This window comes from Hemicordylus capensis, chromosome 7 (genome assembly GCF_027244095.1).
Source record: "Hemicordylus capensis ecotype Gifberg chromosome 7, rHemCap1.1.pri, whole genome shotgun sequence".
Taxonomy (NCBI): domain Eukaryota; kingdom Metazoa; phylum Chordata; class Lepidosauria; order Squamata; family Cordylidae; genus Hemicordylus; species Hemicordylus capensis.
Genome location: NC_069663.1, coordinates 11,123,141 through 11,145,776, shown reverse-complemented (window position 1 = coordinate 11,145,776; position 22,636 = coordinate 11,123,141). Strand labels below are relative to the sequence as shown.

General features: G+C 47.4%; 1 protein-coding gene across 7 annotated transcripts in view; it reads right to left on the bottom strand.

Annotated features, from left to right (window-relative positions):
• Nucleotides 1-22,636, bottom strand: part of RPS6KA1 (ribosomal protein S6 kinase A1) — a 145,473-nt gene that overhangs the window by 40,686 nt on the left and 82,151 nt on the right. For 5 of the 7 annotated variants that reach the window (XM_053268338.1, XM_053268332.1, XM_053268336.1 and 2 more), the window contains 3 exons: nucleotides 15,503-15,553; nucleotides 2,697-2,813; nucleotides 1,103-1,184 (listed from right to left, as the gene is read on the bottom strand). In XM_053268338.1, the coding sequence (XP_053124313.1) occupies nucleotides 1,103-1,133 (31 nt within the window). In that variant the 5' untranslated portion in view covers nucleotides 1,134-1,184; nucleotides 2,697-2,813; nucleotides 15,503-15,553. Of the gene's footprint in view, nucleotides 1-1,102; nucleotides 1,185-2,696; nucleotides 2,814-8,773; nucleotides 8,941-15,502; nucleotides 15,554-22,636 lie in introns of those variants that run through there. The other 2 variants (XM_053268333.1, XM_053268334.1) reach the window with 2 other exon arrangements.

Below are 22,636 nucleotides of genomic sequence, written 5' to 3'. Positions count from 1 at the left end.
AGGGTGTGAGTTCACATATTGGCCAGGTTCACCCTGAAGTCCGTGCTATATTTCAGAGAGACTGTCACACCTGATTCGGGTTTCCCCCTTCATATTAGAACCTAGTCCAGTTTATGTTCAGGGTAAGAAAAATCCTCTCTTTGCGTGGGAGTATCTGTTATGCCCCAAACTCTCAGTAAAGCCTGCTGTCTGAAAAAACTCCAGGAGAGAGGAGGAAGCAGCCTGCCCCTGCCTCGTTTCCTCCCACCTCCTCTCGGGCATGTCCATCTGGCTCAGGCGGGTGATGGTCTAACATCTCCCTGCTCTTCCTCCTCGTCTCCTGCTGGTCCATCACCTACAGATGCATACAGACCGACGCAACCTGGGAGAGCGATCAAGACCCACCCCCACATGGAGCAAAGGGCATTGCTGGGGAAGACAGTGCCCCATCTGTAGGGGAAAATTTGAGCCAACCCCTTAGAGAAACCCAGTAGGATGAGAACAGAGCTCACAGAGGAGATCTGGAGACAATGGCTTAAAAGTTTAAAACAAGTTTATTTTAAGAAGTTACAAATTTAATAGAAAGCCTGCACCCTGTACTAGCTACTTAATGGTGGAAGGCAGAAGAGAAAGAAAGATAACACTGAAGAAGGGAGTGTCCTAAGAATATTGGTCTACCAATGACAAGACCCAGAGCAGAGATACAAGAATAAATGAGAGAATGAGGAGGCAGTCCTATCCTCTCTACCTCTACTCCAAATGTCCATAGTGGTCAATAGGCATTACAGGAGTTAAGAGTCAATGCTTATGGGATCACATCTACAACACCAACACCTCCAGGGCATTCTGCCTTGGTCTGTTTTTGGTCTGGCTCCTAGAACCAAGGAAAATTGGTCCAGCCCTGAGCTACAGAGACAAATATTCAGCCCAAAGCCATTCAATACCCTAGTCTTAAATACCACAAATGCACCATTTGAGGCCTGCCTGGATAGGAGGCGAATTCGATCTGGGATATCCTCTATGTGGATGCAAATCAGCCGAGGAAAGTTGCAGCACAGAAGCGTAGGCCCATGCTAGGGATTTCCCAGCTCATTTGGTGCCATCTCATAGGGGACCATCTCACCTTTCAGGGTGGCTTTCTTTAGGACCTTCATGGCATAAAGGTGGCCATTGTCTGGTGGGGTGATTTTTCTGACCAAGAAGACCTGTGAAAGAAAAACACCTATATTTATTTCAAGCTCTACTATTCACCAACTGAACCTGGAGGGGGAAAGGCAAAGTTAAGCCCGGACGAGGCTGCTGAGACCTTAAAAATATTTAATTTAACTTAAATAAATAAATAATCACACAAATAAATAAATAAAATTAACGTTGAACAGAACAGTACTTAAAGCTTCTCCTCACAACAACCCTGTGAAGTAGGTTAGGCTGAGAGAGAAGTGAATGGTCCAGAGTCACTCAGCAAGTCTCATGGCTGAATGGGGATTTGAACTCGGGTCTCCCCAGTCTTAGTCCAACACTCTAACCACTATGCCACACTGGCTACACAGTCCCAGAAAGGTGGGGGAGGAGATTTCCTTGACACCTTAACTTGAGGAAGTTGCCAGAAGCCCACTATTCTCTAACCACCCCAAATCCTGGGCACTACAGAAGCAGGGATCATATGGAAATGGGGAAAAGCTGGGCATGGCACATTTTGCTCAAGATTGAGCTTCTGAAGGTTGTTTCTACTCAGGCAGCAAAGAAAGAGATGGCCCATTCCTCCTGGGGTGGGGCTGCTGCCAAAAGGTATTCTGATAAAGCTCAGGAAAACAGTGGTGGCTCATGGCCTCTGTGCACCTGAGGCAGGTTGCCAAATGCTGCTCCCTTGTGTGCATCTTCCTCCCCCGCTCTTTCCCTTTAAAAAAAATTGAGGAGCAGGAAGGTATCTTGGTGCCATCCCATTAACCTGCCACCTGAGGGGACTGCTTCACCTCGCCTATCCACCAGATAGACCAACTGTCTGACTCTGTTTCATACGTCCAAGTTGAGTATAGATACGGCATGATTAATGCCTAATGGACTTTTAATGAAGAATCTACCCTAAGAACCAAAACATTATAGCCATATACGAATATGTCAAATATTTATATACCACTTTTCAACCAAAGTTCCCAAAACAGTTTACATAGATATAAATAAATCAAGTGTCCCCAAAGGGCTCACAATCTAAAAAAGAAACATAAGGTAGACCCCAGCAACAGCTACTGGAGGGATGCTGTGCTGGAGATGGATCCATTCCCTCACAGAAAGTTAATGAGGCTAGAAGTTCCTAGTCCTCATTGTGAAGGCAAGGGGTTAGAAGACAAGTGGGCAGCGCCTGCTAAGTACCTGGAAGGCAGAAAGGAGTTTTTGATCAGAGCTTCCAGTAGATAAGACAGGACTGCACAACTTTGGCCTTCTTGCTGGACTACAACTTCCATCATCCCCAAATACTGCTCACTGTGACTGGAGATTATGGGAGTTGTAGTCCAACAACCGCTGCAGCAGGGCTGAAGTTGCATAGCCCTGAGATAAGAAGTTGGGACATGTGCAAAAATATATCCTCGTCTCTGCTTCCCACCCAAGCCACCTTTTCCAGGATGGGGTGCGGAATAATGTATTCACACTAAATAACCAAATTAACATTTTTCAGTTCAGCCTCAGCAAACCTGATGTATACCAAAATGTGAACTCACTTTGCCAAAGGAACCCTGTCCCAGGACTTTAAGCAGTTGAAACTGAGAAGGATCTGCCTTCTCGGAGCCTTCTTTTACTAGGTAGGTGATATTAAATTCTTGGACAGAGCCTTCATTCTGAAATGAGAGAGAGAAACACACACACAAGGTTAAGCAGAACCTACAGACCTGATGGAAGAACACACACCATGGAGTTTAAAAAACAGACACATTACATTATTTTGAGTTCTTGGAAAATCAGGAAAAGACCATTCTCTTACCAGCTTAGAAAAGCTCATTAGCCTTTGGTGCCATGACCTAGTTAACACGAGAGTCAAGGGACATGATCCATATGTTGTGTGTGTCAAGTCTCCCTGGGAACCGATTTACATAGGAAGCTGCCTTAGACCAAGTCAGACCTTTAATCCATCCAGCTCAGAACTGACTTCTCCAAGGTCACAGGCCAAGAGTCTTTCCCAGCCCTACCTGGAGATGCTGCCAGGAATTGAACCTGGGACCATCTGCATGCAAGTAGATGCTCTACCACTGAGCGACAGCCTCATCTCACCCCAAAATGCTCTACACCAAACTTAAACACACACACACCCAAAACGTAAGGACTCAAGTCAACCATCCAAGCTAAGGCGACTGAGCTGATGGTGCTGATACATTAGTAGTGAGTGGCCTGCACTAAGCTTGCATGCGCGTATAAAGCAATTTGAGCACTTAGGAGAAACACAATGTCAGGGTGAACCTGGGACCTTCTGCTTCCATGGAGCTACAAGGCCCCATCCCCTAAGGCAGGGTTTCTCAACGTGTGGGTCCCCAGATGTTATTGGACTTCAACTCCCATAATCCCCAGCCCCAGTGGCCTTTGGCTGGGAATTATGGGAGTTGAAGTCCAATTACATCTGGGGACCCACACGTTGAGAATCCCTGCCCTAAGGGGAATATCTTACAGCAGACAGTGCTCACATGTAGTCACCCATCCAATGCAAACCAGGGCTGACCCAGCTTATCAAAGGGGACAATTCATGTTCACTACTGCACGGTTGGCTTACTCCCATAAGGAGCCGGATATGTTTAGCTAGAGAAGGAAAGACTAAGGGGAGACACAAGAACTGCCTTCAAACTATTTGAACGGCTGTCATATTGGAAGAGGAATGGACATGTTCTCTGTTGCTTCTGAAGCCAGGACTAGGACTAGTGGGCTGAAGTTACAAGGAAGCAGATTCAGCTAGACATTAGGAGGAATTTCCTGACTGTAAGAGCTGTTAGACAGTGGAACAGTGCACTGTTTAATGTGTACACAGGAAGCTGCCTTATATTGAGTCAGACCATTGGTCCACCTAGCTCAGTATTGTCTACACCAAGGATTCTCAACGTTGGGTCCTCAGATGTTATTGGACTTCAACTCCCATAATCCCCAGCCCCAGTGGCCTTTGGTTGGGGATTATGGGAGTTGAAGTCCAATAACATCTGGGGACCCAACGTTGAGAATCCCTGGTCTACACAGACAGGCAGCAGCTTCTCCAAGATTGCAGGTAGAAGCCTCCCTCAGCCCTATCTGGAGATGCTAGAGAGCGAACCCAGAACCTTCTGCATATAAGGATGCAGGTGCTCTTCTCAGAGGGGAATAACTTACGGTACTCACACAGTAGTCTCCCATTCAAATGCAAACTAGGATGGGCCCTTTTTAGCAAAAGGGACAATTCATGCTTGCTACCACAAGGCCAGCTCTCCTCCCTTATGTAGTTGGACACATTTTGTGCAGCGCTGGGCCTATGGAGTAATACTTCCTTTAGAAGGAAGTAAATAATTTCTTTTCTTTTTTTTAAAGGGGGGAAATGTAGATATAGTTTCCTTTCAATCTTTAAAACCTTATACAAAAAGTATTAGAGGCTTCCTTAAACTCTCCCTGATTCTTTGCAAGTCCCCTCCAGTTTTCTTGCTTCCTCCCTACTGGCGCGTCTCATTTTCCCTTCCTTCCCTTGTTATTTTCCCTCCCCACCTTTATTCATTCTAATTTCCCCTTCCATCTTTTTCTGATTAAAAAAATCAGGAGTGACAAGATACTGATGGGCTGTACCCACTGCTTGTGCTGTAGGAGACCATGCTCAGAATAAACCTTGGAACCGTCTGCCTCATGCAACGGCAGGCAAACCTTTGCCAAACAGAGTTTTCAAACAGAGGCCAGATGGCCCTTTGCTAGGGGTGCTATAAACCAGAAGTAGGATGAATGGAATTGTAGTTCAGCAATAGCTGGAGTGGGGAAGTAACCTGCCTAGAGAGCAGGAGGCTGTTGGTTCGAATCCCCGCTGGTGTGTTTCCCAGAATATGGGAAACTCCTACATCGGGCAGCAGCAATATAGGAAGGTGCTGAAAGGGGCAATATCATCTCATACTGCACGGGAGATGGCAATGGTCAACCCCTCCAGTATTCTACCAAGAAAACCCAATGGCTCTGTGGTCTCCAGGAGTTGGCACAACTTTAATAGCTAGAGAGCCAAGATTGCCCAACCCCTGCTATAAACAGATCCCTGCAGTGGGTTGGACTAGACAGCCTCCAAGGTTCCTCCCCACTCTAAACTCCTGCCCCTCAGCCTTCTGACTAGCAGGATCTTTTCTTCTTTTGACTGGATTCTATTGGCATTTGTGCTCTGCATAACAAGAGGGCACACCTCCCCCCCCACCCCACCCCCTAGTACAGCTGGGCCTTCGGGTCCTCTCTGCAACATCCTCCCCTCATTTTTCTGTGCATCACGTTTATATATAAACACATCCGGCATCTGACAAAACAGGTCTCTGGCCAACCACCGCTTATGCTGCAAAGACGTTAGTCTTTCGGGTACCCTCGGAGGAGTCTTGTATTTGCCCGGTGTTCGGCTCCTTGTAGCAGCAAAGCTATCAGACCGCAGCAGCAGGCTGGCTTGCAGATCCGTGCTGTTTTCATCCAAGACCATACGCTTGTTTTCTCGCTCTCCCCCGCGGCCCCCCCCCCACCTCAAGAGCTGCTGTCTATTTTGCCACCAACTTCCCCTGCTTTTTGGCTGGTGGCAACTAGAGCAAATGTTTGCGCTGCCAACATTCCCCGCCACACCATGGCAGACACCCTTGTTTGCTACAACACACAGTTGACGCGGCTGGCGCAGGCAAGGCAAAGAGCCCCCCCACACACACACACCGCCTTCCCCAAAGCCATCTGCTCCGCTTTGGGGAGCTGTTCTGTTCCGTAGCAACTCGAGTCTCGGTGCCTTGGCAGCCGCGGCCACCTCCCACCCACCCCCATTCCCACCACTTCTCCTCACTTCAGGGAAATGCCAAGGCTTGTAACTTGCATGGGCTGGAGGCTCTGACTAGATGGGAGACCGACTTAATCAAAATCAAAAGTGCCAATCAGACTCTGAAGTTGCATGCGTGGAAAGCTACTGTAGCTCTCCTTGCCCTTTCGCCCCAAAACAAGGCGCACTGTAAGTTCTGCCTAGTGTCACTTATAAAGAAATCTTTCTTTTCAGAAGTCGTCCCAGTTCACACAGTCATTTGGATCTAGGTTTAATGTGGGTTACGCAGCTAGTAAATGACTTGATGATCAAGCCAGAGGTTGCTGGTACGGATCCCCGCTGAAATGTTTCCCAGGCTATGGGAAACACCTATATCAGACAGCAGCGATATAGGAAGATACTGAAAAGCATCATCTCATACTGTGTGGGAGGAGACAATGGTCAACCCCTCCTCTACCAAAGACAATCACAGGACTCTGTGGTCACCGGGAGTCAAAACTGACTCAATGGCACACACTACCTTTACTAGCACTGACATGATTGCGTGAACTGATGCCAAGGTGGTTTATGGCCAGAGACTCCCCACCTTGGTGTGGGTTCACACAATGACGTCAGTTTTGGTAACCCACATTAAACCTAGATTCAAATGACTGTATGAATCAGACTGCTGGGTCCTGTGAAGCTGCCTTGTAACAAGTCAGACCATTGGCTCATCCAGCAGAGTACTGACTCTTCTGACTTGTAATAGTCAATGGTATCAAGCAGGATAATCTTTTCTTTCCCTGCTTTCCCTGAAAGAATCCCTGCTTTCCTGAGATCCTTTATCTGTTGATGTCCAGGAGCTTTTGCAGGGAAAGGCTGCACGACTGAGCTACCACCCCTCCCTTAAGGAGGGGAGAGTACTATACACTTTCTGCAAAAATAAAGTTGACAATTTGCATGAAGTGTATAGGTCATAGAATCAAATTTATATCATATAAACCACTCAATTTCTCCAGGGGTTGATTCATGCAGCTGAGTGCATGAATCAACTCAATTTGAGTTGTGCTGGGAAGAGACAGACTTTCTACTGGTGAATGCTCAGCCCCACATACATGCAATCATTTTGACATTACAGTCATCCATACAAACCAGCCCTTTGGGATGAATATAACACCCCATACACAGAAACACCCTCATACACAGAATCTCCTTCCCAGATTGCGACAAATGCATTAAAAAAGGATGCCAAATTCCACAGACAACCAACCCGCAGCATCAGACCAGGACTGCTGGACTACAACTCCCATCAACCACAGCTACAACACCCAATAGTCAGGGATAATGGGAGTTTAGTCCCAACAGTTGAAGTTACACAGCCCAGCATCAGATGGTCACATACTAGCCTCTAGATGTGACCGAGAGCAGACTCAGCACCTTAAGAATACTGTATTCTCAAAGTAGGACCCTTGACTTCCGCTTCAGAAGTGCTACAATCTACCACATTCTTACCAGTGCCACAGATGTTACGACAGAGATCATGGTTTCCAGAAAAAAAACATTTTATCACTTCTGCACAGTGTTCTGGTTAGAGGTTTCTGCTTGTAACATTTGACGTGCTTAGTGCAGTTGTTTGCAAACTTGGGTCCCCAGATGCTGTTGGACTAAAACTCGAATCATCCCCAGCCATGAAGGCCACTCAGGGCCTTTTCGGTTGTGGCCCCCAGCTCTAGAATGTTGTCCCCGAAGAGATTTGCCGTGCTCCCTCCCTTAAGAGTTTTTAAAACAGAACTTAAAACTCACTTGTTTAGAGAGGCTTTTAAAATGTGGTTTTAAAAACCTGATGGCTTTTCAAATTCTGCATTGTGTCTTCTTGTGCGTTAAATTTCATATTACTTTTATTGTTTTACTGTTGTGAGCTGCCCAGAGCAGTATTGTACTGGAGGGGTGGGACATACATATTTTATATATCATCATTATTTGTTGTGGCTGGGGATGATGGGAGTTGTAGTCCAATATCTCAGGACCCAAGCTTGAGAACCCCTGGCTTTAGTGCATGCATTTCCAGGTCTCTGGCTTAACATACTACTATAGTATGAGATATGGATTTGTATACCTCCTTGAGATTGTTTTAATGAAAGGCGGTATACAAATTTAACAATAAATTAAAAAATATATAGATGTAAGATTCACATCTGTTTGTAGAAATGACAACGTACCTATTATTATAATCATTATTTATTATTATTATTATTATTACTACATTTATATCTCGCTCTTCCTCCAAGGAGCCCAGAGCGGTGTACTACATACTTGAGTTTCTCTTTCACAACAACCCTGTGAAGTAGGTTAGGCTGAGAGAGAAGTGACTGGCCCAGGGTCACCCAGCAAGTATCATGGCTGAATGGGGATTTGAACTCGGGTCTCCCTGCTCCTAGTCCAGCACTCTAGCCACTACACCATGCTGGCTCTCCCTGTCCATCAGGGCAACACACTACTCTATATTTAACGGGAGCCACACCAATTCATTACACAGATGTCCCACCTGCCTTGCCTGAACTCCAAGTCGTCTCCCACCCAGGCACTGACTAGACCAAACCTGCTTACCTTCCACCAGGCCGAATCAAGTGCCTTCAGACCATCCCTTTGGACCAACCCAACCGATTACAGGCATACAGGGCATGGCCTGGAGATCTGCAATGCAGCCAAGCACGGCCTTGGAGGAGAACTGCCCAAAGAGGGAAAGAACCACCATCCATGAAGCTGTCTGGCCGATACCACCAGCAAGGACCGCGAGAGCAGCCTGCCACTCTAAGACAGGCAGGCTGAAGTACTGACCGGGTTGCCCCCGTTGCCCGGGGGGAGCCGGGGCGGCAGGCAGCAGGGTTCTGCGCGGCGTTTCCCATGAAGCCACAGTGCGAAGACGTCAAAGAGGCGAGGGAACCGGTGGGCCTTGGTCATCTCCATCGTGCCGTCCCAGTCCGAGCGGCCCATCTCCAGCCCCCAGCGGCCCAGGCCCCCCCCCCCCTTACCGGAACATGGCTGGTGGCTGTAGATGCACCTGCAGCGGGAGCAGCCACTGCTGCACAGAGGACTAGCTACCGACAAAGGGGGCAGGAGTGAAGCCAGCCGGAAGTGTGGAGGCGGCGGAGCCTTAAAGCAAAGCAGGTTGAAAAACAGCCCTTCCTGCCCTTCCTAGAACCAAAACACAGCTGTGGTTAGACTTTCAGCTTCTTTGTCCCAGTTTCATTTTTTCGGCTCAAGAGTCAAGCCTCTCCTCTAAACTCACTATGGCTTGATGTTAGTTTACGACAGACCCCGACCATTCCGCATTCTCCCCTGCTCAGGAGATCTGGATCTTCCTAGCCAGCCTCACCCGACACAGTGTGGCTTCGGGCGTTACAAACTGCCAAGGGGCAGAGGCCGGACAGTCCCATTATCAGGGCTGAAAGGTAACTTGCTAGGGGGAAGATGCAGAATCTTCAGACGAGCTTCTTGCAGCATCCCAAGCGATCCCAGATTTGCCAGTCCCTTGGCAATTCCTTGCTGGGGGAGGAAAGACGGCACAGATGTGTGCTCACGGACACACACAGAGCGCCGTGCAATGGCAAATGCTGAGGTTCGGGCGCTCTCCCTGACTGCCGCCCCTCGCATGCCCGCCCTGAAAGCCAGAGAAGCCGAGAAGCACCAGTGCTCTGTCCCTGGGAGTCCCCCCTCCACTATACCCTAGAGCAGGGATTCTCAACGTGTGGGTCCCCAGATGTAATTGGACTTCAACTCCCATAATTCCCAGCCAAAGGCCACTGGAGCTGGGGATGATGGGAGTTGAAGTCCAATGACATCTGGGGACCCACACGTTGAGAAACCCTGCCCTAGAGCTTGCCAATTTAAAAATAAAAATAAATCTGGGGGGTTATATACATAGACACACCGATCTAGAAAGAAAAAGGAGAGAGCACCCTGCTCCACAGCAAGATGTCTAGTTCCTAGAGCAGGGACACTCGACCTGGGATTGACCACACTGGACTACAGCCCCTGGCGCTCCACCCTGCTAAACATCAGTGCAGCATGTGGATGGACAGAGCGTTGCTACTTGTCTTTAAGGCAGCCCAACCAAGAGTGGTGGGGTGTGGCGAGTTAGATGCCACCAGGGAGACCTGCCCCTGACTTCCCACCCTCTTTCAAAAGTACCCGCGGGAAGGAATCCTATACTCTCTTGGCTGTTAGGGCCATTATTGACATGTTCGTCGTTCAGGGGCGGAGCTACTACTGAGTGATAAGGTTCAAAGAACCCGGGCCGCCAAGGGGAAGGGCTGTGCGTGGGATGTCAGGCATACGTGGACATGGCCTGATCTCTGTGGAGGGTCAACCCCAGCCATCCCGAATACATTCCCAGACAGCAGCATTTATTTCGCGTCCTCTCCCTCCAGAGAATGGGAATCAGGGGCGTAACTATAATAGGGCAAGGGAGACAGTTGTCTGGGGGCCCACTGCCTTGGGGGGGGGAAGCAGAGGCAAGTCACATGACTGACTCCCCCAGCCGTGCACCTGCCCGGGCTTCCTTCAGTTGTATTCATCCTGCGAAATTGATGTGAGTGTTAAGACCTGGAGCTACCAGAACAGCATGTCTTTCTCTAGTACCATTCAATGACTTGCATCGTCCACAATTTACAAAACCTTTCTAAAAATAATTGAGGATTATCTATTATGGTACATAGGTGTTCTATCTATCTATCTAGAGAGCCAGCGTGGTGTAGTGTTTAGAGTTCTGGACTAGGACCAGGGAGACCCGAGTTCAAATCCCCATTCAGCCATGAAACTAGCTGAGTGACTCTGGGCCAGTCACTTCTCTCTCAGCCTAACCTACTTCACAGGGTTGTTGTGAAAGAGAAACTCAAGTATGTAGTACACCGCTCTGGGCTCCTTGGAGGAAGAGCGGAATATAAATGTAATCATCATCATCTATCTATCTATCTATCTGTACACACACACACACACACACATACACACACACTTACTTTACTATGCTTTTTGTTACCACTACTCAGCCTCATTTAAGATTTCTGTACTTCATGAGCTGAGCTTCAGTGAGTGGGGGCAGCCCATTTTAAAATCTTGTCTCTGGGCCCACTCCAACCTTGCTACCTGATGGGAATGCATTCAGGAGGGCTGGGCCAGGCCCTCTGGAGATTGGGCCACGCCCCCGTGCATGTGTGATGTCACGCACACAGGACATCACTGGTGAAACCACTGGCGGGACGGGACACGGGCGGCTGTTCGGCTGGCTCCGCCAGGGTTGGAGTTAGAAGCACTTCCATGTGCCTTCCAAAAAGGAAGGAAAGATTTAGAGGATTCACAACTTGGGAGGAATGTGCTGAGCAGGCCTTGTGCTAAGCAGGGTCTGCCCTGCCATTTGGATGGGTGACACCCAAGAGCACCTGTATGACTGCAGGCAGAAGATCTCGGGTTCAGTCCCTGGCAGCATCTCCAGGAAGGGCCAGGAGAGACCTCCTGCCTGACACCTTGGAGGGCCAATGCCAGTCAGCGTAGTCAGTTCTGAGCGAGAGGGACCAAGGGTCTGAATTTATAGACAGCAGCTTCCTTCGTTACTGTCTTCTGTGCCTCCCCCGGCCTGCCCAAGCACTCTCCGTTGCAGTAAAACCCCATAAAACCAACCCCGCTTCCTGTTTGCCATATCCCTGACAATATCCTTTTAGGGTCCATCCCCCCCGCTTTACTCGGCAAAAGAGGGTTAAAAAAAAAAGTTCTTCAGTCCTCCCCAAAGAAGAACTCTGTTCTTCTATATCCTTTATCATCTTTGGGGACGATTCAATAAAGAGCTACAATGTACTAGTGTCTTCAAACGGCAGCACTCAGAGCTGCCAACACAAGAGAGCAGAAAGTCACAACCAGTGTTCCAATAAGCACAATAAGCACAAGAGTGGGGAGCTCTGATGAACAGCTGTGCTGGCTGGCAATCCGTCAGAGGCTTAAAAATATCAGCAATCTTCCAGAAGGCAGCTGCAGATGGTACACTCGCTCATACGGTTTCAAGTGACCCTTGAAGTGTGGGCAAAATGTATGATCAAGACAGGACCGGTTGTCTCCAATGCTCAAGAGCAGGGCTGGATCAAAAGGAACCAGAACCGCCTACCTTGGATTGCACAGCGATGGGCCTTGGTGACACAGCTGAGGTTTTGCTTTCCAACGCAAATGTCCAGGTCCATGGCTGTGCAGTCAAAGGCAGGCTGTTCTGGTGCACTGTGAGCTAGCTTCACGATTCGACAGTAGACCAGGGCTTTCCCAGATGGCAGGTTTAATTGCAGGATTACGCAACTAATCAATAGTTGCATAGAAGCTGCAGCCTGAAGCTGAAATAACAATTCTGGGGGTGTTCGCAAAGGGCTGCTCTGATGTGGTGTCCCCTTCTGTTCCTTTCCGTTTCCCCCCCATGGACCGTTCATACTGCTTTCTTCCGGGTCTCTCTCTCTGGCCAATGGCTTTGTAGAGTAGGTGGGATGCCACACCTCCTCTCCCCCCACCCCAACACCGTGCATGCATGGCATGGGCTTCTAAAAACTTTCATTCACATCCAAGATTCAGCTTCTCTTAAAAATGATACTTGATGTATATGACCTACACTTGTATGTTTGCTTTAATTTTGCTATGGGGTATGGAAGGGTAACTGGGTGGAAGAGGCTTTTCTGGATTGTTGGTATTCCGCAAGCTCAGCCAGCAATGTATGTTTGTTTTTTAATGTAAAGGAAAAAGTCACTATCACTATGGCTCCTCCATACATCTCAGAAGAAACATCGGGGAACTTCGAAGCATCTCAAAAAGCTGCCATAGAAAGTGGAACTTTTTCACACGGGGAGACTTCAGGCTAAGCTCCAATGTGCAGGGAAAAAATGAATCGTGTATGGAGTGCTCCCCGATACCTCACAGGGACTTTGAGGTAAATCCCCCTGATGTGTGAATGCACACCCAGCATTTCCGGGGAACGTCAAAGTAAATTTGCTGTCTGGGGAATCCCCAGAGATAGGCAACCTATGGTATGGGTGCCAGAAGTGGCATGCAGAGTGACTGAGTGGCACTCACACTGACCCCTGAGAGGATGCTGCCCCACTGAACTGAGAAGGAGCCGTTCATCTGCGTGACATCATATTTTCCCTGATGTCCAGAAAGGGACACTGGAATTTCATCACATCTATATCCAGAGCTGGGCGTTATTAGTGGGAGTTTCTCAGACACTCTGCTTCTCCAGAAAGAAAGCTTAGACTGGGAATCACTTCTACATATTATATTAGAATTGTGAGCTCTCACTAGATTCAAGACCGAGAGACAACTGAAACATACTCGTGAATTATACTGGATCACACTAAACTGGTAAGATCTACATTTTAAATTGGGCTTCTTAAGCATTTAGAAAACATTATTTAATTTATGTACAATAGTTTAATAGTATATAGAGAGAGGCCTTTCACATTACAATGTATTACTGGCACCCCAAACCTTAAATTAGAGTGAATAAATGAAGTCTGGGCACACCACGTCTGACACCCCCTGCCCCAGATTCAAGTGGTGCCTCTTTTTACAGGCCCTAAAACTGAAGCAGAATGCTTCTATGGCCTTCTGAGTTCAGGAAATGTTGTGCTTATTAAGAACACAAGACCAAGGTCCCATCTAATCCAGGGCTGCACAACTTTGGACCTCCTGCAGATGTTGGCCTACAACTCCCATCTTCCCTTGACTATTGGCTACTGTGGCTGGGGATGCTGGGAGACGTAGTCCAAAACCAGTTGAAGGGCCAAAATTGTGCAGCCCTGATCTAATCCAACATCCCAGCCAAGAAACAGAAAACGTATGGGCAAATAGCTCTCTCCTGTTTAGTCCAAGCATCTGATACTTAAGAGGCATACTACCTGTGAACCTTGGAAGTTGCATCCAGCTATCATAGCTAGAAGACGCAGACAAACTTAACTTCCCCCATGAACTCATCTAATCTCCCTTTACAGTCATCTCTAAGCAGGTGTCCATCACCATATCTTGCGGTAACAAATTCTATAAAATGAACTACCACAGGCATGCATTGTCAAGTAGATCACCATACAGATTCCCCATTCCCACACTCACATCCATTTATCGGCAGAGCAGATGGAAAAGGCACACAGAAATGCCCCGGGGCCAAAATAAATGGCTGTCCAGCTTCGAGATTTGAAGAGGATTCCTTCCTTCTTGGGGCCAGAGGAAGAGCACACCACCACTAGACAACTTACAGGGTGAAAAATCTCAGCCCCAAGGAATGAACAGTCCAATCTAGGGTAAGAAAGGGTATACTTCTTTGCAGGGGTGCAGGGATTAGTAGACTATCCAGAGATTCTCAATGTTGGGTCCCCCGATGTTATTGTACTTCAACTCCCATAATACCCAACTGAAGGCCACTGGGGATGATGGGAATTGAAATCCAATAATATCTGGGGACCCAATGTTGAGAATCTGTGGACTATACTATGGAAATCCATATATGTGGAGCAGGAAATGGGAACAAGCAAAAAGAAGGGGTGTGTATGAGGAGTGAACACACACACACACACACACACACACACACACACACACACACAGCTCCCCGCCCAGGCTGCACAATATGAATATGCTGAATATTTATATATCGCTTTTCAACAAAAAGTTCAAATTTATATCTATATTACATAGATATAAATAAATAAGTAAAAAATAAATACAATAAAATGGCTCCCTGACCCCACAGGGCTCACAATCTAAAAAAGAAACATAAGATAAGACACCAGCAACAGCTGCTGGAGAAATGCTGTACTGGGGATGGAGAGGGCCAGTTGCTGTTCCTGGGGTGGGGGCTAGTGTGTCCCAATCTTTCCCCCCCCTAATCCAAGTGAGCCCTGGGCGTAGAGGAAGGTGGGGAAACACTAGGGGATAATCTCCTGGTCACCTGGGTAGAAGGATCTGGGGTAACCCAAGCCTTACCTGGGGCTATAATGCCCAACACATCCTTAGTTCCTAGCGATGCATATATGCTGCCCACACCCACTGCGGTCCAGACTGAATGCTTGCACATCTCAGGCAGTCTTCTGGGGATGGGGGTGTATGATGTGGGGTTTGCCCAAAGTCTATTTTGGAGTTTAGTGGGAGGTAAAGCACCAGTTCCTTATTCCGGCTGCTCATGCAGGTGCGCTGTCAAATAAGGAACCTGGAGCTAGGAAAGAGGCTTATTTGGCTTTGAGGCTGCAAGGGGCGTTCTGATGAAGTTGCTGGTGAACATCTAAAGCCCTCTTTCTCATCCTCCTTACTGATGCACCAGGTGTTTGCACTTCAACCACTGGCTCAGACAGTATTGTTAATACAAAGACAGCACGACCTCGGAAAGAAAGAAACAGCCTACAATGTACACATTACATTGTACATAATGTGGGGCCTACACATTAGGTCAACTCAAATCCTGTGCAGGGGGCAAGACTCTGCCCAACTCCCAGCATCTGCTCACAATATGAATGCAAAGAAAGGATCTTCCCAAGCAGAGTTTGTGACATGTACCTCATCCGCAGAATTCAACTCTTTCTCCGTCCAAGTGATATTCCGTCTTGCCTGCAGAACAACAAAAAAGTCGTCATCAGAGCAGGTCATCCATAATACCTCAAACGACATTTTCTTTAAACTCGTTTAATTCCAGAGACGAGTTTGATCTGCCTGTTCTGGATGGGGTCACACTTCCCCAGAAGGAACAGGTACGCAGTCTAGGGATGCTTCTGGATCCAAGTCTCTCCTTGGTGTCCCAGGTTGAGACAGTGGCCAGAAGTGCCTTCTATCAGCTTCGGCTGATACGCCAGCTGCGTCCATTTCTTGAGTTAGACGACCTCAGAACAGTGGTACATCTGCTGGTCACCTCCAGACTGGATTACTGCACCATCACGTTGGGAGGGCAGCTGTCCTGAAGACGGGCTGCCTACACCCTCCCTGCGCCACTGCCTCTAACTTAATGACAAGGAACTAAATATGCCATGAGAAGTTTTACTTTGTTTTTTTAAAAAACTTCTAGTCCACATGACTGCAGGCACAAACTTGAGTAACTACATATATAGCAAACTCTTGCCCACACCAAATTCGGTTCCAAAGAGGGAACCCAAGTTGTACTCAGACCTGCTTTCTACTCTCTCATAGGAACATAGGAAACTGCCATATACTGAGTCAGACCATTGGTCTATCTAGCTCAGTATTGTCTACCCAGACTTGCCTTCTCCGAGGTTGCAGGCAGGAGTCTCTCTCAGCCCTATCTTGGAGAAGCCAGGGAGGGAACTTGAAACCTTCTGCTCTTCCCAGAGCGGCTCCATCTCGTCAGGGGAATCTCTTCCAGTGCTCACACATCAAGTCTCCCATTCATATGCAACCAGGGCAGACCCTGCTTAGCTATGGGGACAAGTCATGCTTGCTACCACAAGACCAGCTCTCCTCCTCTCAAAACACTATTCCAAATTATCACGAGCACTGACACTTCACACTTTGTGGCAGGCCTACTTTCTCTGCAGCTACCACACGGAGAATGCCAGTCATCATCTGCAGCTTACAATGTTAAACATAAACAATGTTTATTAAACAATGTTGAACAATGTTAAAATACAAGATTAAAAAAACACAACACATTAAATCATAATAGACACAAGGTGGGGAGGGGAAGAAAATACAATACAAAACAATTTAAAAGACTTTTAAAAAAATCAGTTAAAATCAGATCAAAACTTAAAATTTCAAAAGCCTGAGTAGACAAAAAGGTCTTCCATTAACTAGAATAGTTCACACAATCATTGTTTGGGGTAAGGAAAGCCTCCTACCCTAATTGGGGGGCTGGGCGTGCTCCCGATTCTCTATCGTGTGTTAGAGAAAAACAAGATCGGATGCGGGGAGCTTGATCATCAGTCAAACCCCAGTTGGGTAGGATTATTTTCCTGTCTACCTTGTAAATCAGAAGCTGGGAATGGAATCTGGGATCGACAGATGATCCAAGCTCCCTGCATCCAAACTTGTTATCTAACACAGGATCAAAAATGGGGAGCACCCCCAGCTCCCAAATTAGGGTAGGCGGCTTCTCCTACCCTAAAGCTGATCGTGTGAACTGCCCTACTGTTGAAGTGGAGGTATGTTTATAGACATGCATCTTTTAGGACACTACCATGTTCACGGCAAGAGGCAAGTAGAGGAAGTGTGTGCATTGCATGCATTAAAAAGGGGGTGAGGCACACTTGACCGGGTAAGGAGATTAATTAGATGACCAGTATCTGGTCTTGGTGATTTTAAATGAATTTTTGGTACTACCCAGGGCACTTTCCTGATTACCCACTACAGCTGTGGTAGAATGCTTGGCAGGATCGAATTCACAACGCCCAGAATAAAAAAACCCTACAGCAGGAAAATACAGCAAAAGTTTCGTGATGCACATATAGCACTAAACGTGTGATGCACGTTATAGCAATAAATTGCAGCGATAAAATCCAAAACAAGGCATCTGAAATGTGAACGGCACCCTGCTGACAACGTAGGGACTGTGGTCTCACAACCCAGGAAGTGTGGAAGCATCTACATTAGGAGAGATGTCATGACCCCGTTGTAGGGTCTAATCTAGAAAGTGCCCAGATGATATAAACTCCATCTCTGATGCCAAGCAGCTTCACAGATGCACTGAACAGAGTGCAAGAGAGGAATCATGCAGAAAACTAGTGCATGAAAAATGCACCTGTCCCCCTAGCCATTGGGAAGATGCAACGTCTGTATGCATTTATGTGAAAGCAAGTGGACATTCTTCTCTACCTGCCCCGCCTGCCGCCCTCCACCCCACATCTGGAGAGGAAAGAGTGGGGGTACAGGAATGAGTCAGAAACTAAGTGATGAACAGTTTGTGTTGGCTGTGCAGGTTGTGAGGTGGGGAGGGGAAATGTCAGACCTAAATCAATTTGAGGATCTCCTTTTCTGAGGAAAGACAGCTAAGCAACTGATGGTGTGGCCTTCAACAATGTCAAGCTTCATGGTACAGCACTTATTTTTAAGCCTCTAAAACAGGCCTTTTGAAAAGCACCGTATGAACAGAAATTTCCCCTGCTGCCTGCAACTGACTAAATGGAAATATGACATTAAAGTTGCCCAAGTGTGGGGGTGGGAGGAGGAGGCACAGTCAGTTAGTGTCAGCACCACCTGTGATTACGGCCAAAAGTTTCAGATTAGACTGGCAGAATTCATCCTGGGATCTTGCATTAACAGGTGCTAAACCCAAGGAAGAATCCCTTCTCTACCTGGCTTGCATTCCCTTAGTCCTCAACTGATACCAGCCTGAAGTCAACTTCCTACATTTGCTCACATTCAGGCCTTATCTGTCCCTTTCTCTCCCCTCCCCTCCCCTCCCTTCCACAATCTCCAACATTTGAACAGTAAGCTCCTTGGGGCAGAGCCCAATCTTTCTTGACTGTTATGTGTTACATTTTTACCCCGCCCTGCCTGCAAAGAGCTCAGGGCAATGTATGTGCCCCCTACTCCACCTGTTATGCTTATGAGAACCCTGTGAAGTAGGTTAGGGCGAGAGAGAACAAAACTGGCTTCAGACCACCTCACAAGCAGGGATTTGAACTCAAGTCTCCCTGGTCTCAAGTCAAGGTGTGCTGCCTTGTCCCTGTGGTACAGTCTATCACTTGCAAGCTTTAAAAAAAATGCATGGGGAGGAGGGGAGGTTGCCAGACGCCTCCTTTTCTCTCCTTGTGCTTCTTACAAGCTTTGAAAAACTCTCCTTGCAAAGCTTGAAAGGATTGATTGATTAAGTGCTGTCAAGTTGGTGTCGACTCTTAGCGATGACATAGATAGATTCTCTCCAGGATGATCTGTCTTCAGGATGTCAACTTGGCCTTTAAGGTTTCTCAGTGGTGCATTCATTGCTGTCGTCATCGAGTCCATCCAACTTGCTGCTGGTCGTCCTCTTCTTCTCTTTCCTTCAACTTTCCCCAGCATGATGGACTTCTCAAGGGAGCTGGGTCTTCACATGATGTGTCCAAAATATGATAGTTTGAGCCTGGTCATTTGTGCCTCGAGTGAAAATTCTGGATTGATTTGTTCTAGGATCCATTTGTTTGTTTTCCTGGCTGTCCATGGTATCCTCAAACGTCTTCTCCAGAACCAAAGTTCAAAAGTGTGAATACTGTTTCTATCTCGCTTCTTCAAAGTCCCATCCATAGAGTGTCATCATGGGAAAAACCATTGTCCGAACGATTCTAATCTTTGTAGGTATAGACACATCACGGCATCTAAATATCCTTTCCAAGGCCTTCATTGCAATCCTACCGAGTGCTAGTCTGAGGTGAATTTCTTGACTGCTGGATCCTTTACTGTTGATGGTCGATCCCAAGTCAGAAGCTATCCACCACCGCTTTGCATGACCCTACTGGGAGTACACCTGCAGGTGTACTTTGCTCATCCCTCCCAGGAACATCCCCCTCCCGCCACGATCAGGCAGCATAGCAGGACTTGGGGGGGCGGGGTTTGAAAGGATTAGATTATTCCTAAAAAGCTGCTCTTATGGCAACATCTGGGGCGAGGGATTTTGCCACCCTGCTGGCACCCCAACAGTCTACCATCTGAGACCATTGCTTCACTTTGCTTCATGACAGGGCCACCCTGGCTCTAGCCATCACACCCACACTGGCTCTACATTATGTGCATTGATGGCGTAGTTGGAAACAGCAGAAGCAACTAGTATATTTACCGTTATACTGTGTATTTTGATTGCTACCTTCCTTTGAGGAGCAGATGAACGGCCACAGCTGCTTGGCATTGAAAAACATACATGATGTTAGAGGGTGCGCAATTTCCCCCAAATAGAGTCTGTGGCAGAAAAGGGTGCCCAAGAAAAGAACTTAGTGCCAGCTTATCTGGATGTCGTCTGAAGGGTACATTTCCCCCAAAGGCCCAAGAAGCCCAGATCAATTTTCAAATCAAATCTTTATTGCTACAGTCATTCGACCAGCAAAACACAAAGTACAAAAACTTTACATAAAAGCAAACATGGCCAGATCGATTTTATGTGCAGAGAAAAGGAGCTACCAGCCGGCTTTCAGGGGGCAAAAAGAAGCACGACATTTTAAACACACATCCCTCAGCTGAGAAAACAAGCCAAGTGCATGCTCAAACCGCAAACCTCCTGCAAGAAGGGGCTCTTTAAAAAGGAAACCTTGGGGAGGTCACTAGAAGAAGCTGCGGTGACTTCTGCTCTCTCAAAAGGCACCGCAAAGGAGGAGGAGGAGAATCATTTCCCAGCAAAGCGGCTTCCTCCAGCAGAGACCAAAAAGAGAAGCCACCACGTATAGCCAGGAAACATCTGACAATTCAGAATTAGGACTCTGAAGAACAAGAACTGGGCACCATGCTTCTGTTCAGGTCTATCTTCTGTGACTCCCCAAAACATATATGGAGCTTTAAACCCAAATAATTTCCCCAAGCACCACAGCAGGAGATATCTGTTTATGTAAACTGCTTTGAGAACTTTTTCTTTTGGTTGAAAAGTGTTATATAAATATTCTTAATAATGAAACTGTTACTTATTAAATAAGAGAGAAGAAAAACTCTCTCTGCCTAGTGAATTTTTGTCACGGGAGATGAACACCCCCTTCCCGTGACCTTACATAGGAATATAGGCAGCTGCCATATACAGAGTCAGCTCAGTAAATGGTCTAGCTCAGTATTGTCTACCCAGAATGGCAGCAGCTTCTCCAAGGTTGCAGGCAGGAGTCTCTCTCAGCCCTATCTTGGAGATGCCACCAGGGAGGGAACTTGGAACCTAGATGCTCTTATCAGTGCGGCTCCATCCCCTAAGGCGAATTTCTTACAGTGTTCACTCATCAAAAATGGCAGCAGCAATGAGACCTCAGGGTCTATTCGTCAGAGGGCTGGAAGCACTCACCACTGGTGAGCTGGCAAGTGGATTTGTCGATGCCTGGGCTATTGCTCCAACAGTATTGTCCCTCTCATCCTACAAGGAGCAGCTGAGAAAGTTGGCAGCAGCAAGAATTCTCCATTTGGATAGTCAGTCTGTTGCAGCTTTAAAAGGCCCCAATGAGGATGGCTTCACCCCAGGGGCTCCCAGATGATAAAGCCAAGATGACAGCAGATGCATAAGATCTAGTGTGGTATAGAGGATAAAAGTGTTGAGCAGAAATGGGACAAATCCTGGGTCAAATCTCCCGCAGGCATGAAGCTCACTGAGCAACTTTAGGCCAATTGCTTGCTCATTCTCAGCCCAGTCAACCTCACAGGGCAGTTGCAAGGATATGGTGTGTGTGGTGTGGTCACATACATATGCCACCCCTTTGGGGATGGGGTCATAGCTCAATGGTAGAACATCTGCTTTGCATGCAGAAAGTTTCCACGTTCAATTCAGGAAGGGCTGGGAAAGACTCCTGCCTGAAACCTCGGAGAGTTGCTGCCAGTCAGTGTAGATGGACCTAGGGTCTGAATCAGTATAAGGCAGCTATGACTTTGAAGAACGGTAGAATATAAGATTTGATGAACATAAATAAAAAGGCATCTGAATCCCATAACAGGGTGCAGAAAGGCCCTTAGACAGGAAGGAGGAAGGCACTCCTCAGAAGGCCATTGTCCCACTTTCTGGCAAGCCTTTTAACACGTCTTGGTTGCTGAGACCTTGCCAAGAGTGGCATGCTAGATGCAAGGCACTTCTGACTTTCTTTAGCAAGAGTGCAGTGCATTCATTTCACCCAAGAAATGAATTGTGCTGGAACTGTGAAGAGACTCTGAATATGTGCTCTTGTTTTGTCTGTTTTAAACACAAATGCAGGCAGTAGCTGCTGTTTGCTCCTCTCCCCCGCCACCACACCATTCCTCCCCAGCATTAAATGAGATCCACATTGCTGGCAGGCTGGCCATATGTCAGACAGATCTGTGCAGGCTAGTTAATCATTGACCAGCCCACACAGCTCTACCTGACAAATGCCCAGCCTGTAGGCAACGGGGCTCTCATAAGACGGGGGCGAAGTGGGATGAGAGAGAGAGGAGCAAACAGAGCTGCCGGGAAGCAGAGGCAGCTGCACCTCATTTCGTGCCCCCCTGGCTTGTTCGGATGAGCTGCTACTGAACCTAGATGAACTTTGGGGGCTTTAGAAACAAAGCAAAATGAAGCACAGCCTGGCCTTAGACAAGCAGCAGCTGGAGCAGGGCAATATTGATCTCATCTCCGCTTGGCCTGTGCTGCCAAGCAGAGATGAGATAGCCCACATATCGCTACGCAGATAGATGTTGCTGTACTCCAAATTCTGTCAACCCCGTCCACACAAATATGCACACTTTGGCCAAAAAAAAACCACCCCCAAGATGGGGGACAGGAAGAGCCTACCAGCTCCAGGGAAAGCATCCCGCCATCATTCATCCTAAGGCTTTCCATCACGAAGGCCTGCACATTCCTTTCTCTGAAACCATCACCACCCTTTTGTCTGCCTTTTAGGTGGTTTCCAAAACAGGATGTGAATTTGTATCTTAGATGAAGAGGAACCAACTGCTTCAGAATTTGCTTAAATGGTTGCATGGTTGGGGCAGGCAGGAATACTACAAATAGCTGATAAAGATACACATGCAAGACCTATGGGGGGGGGGAGGATGAATGAAAGTAAATTATGGGTGGTGATC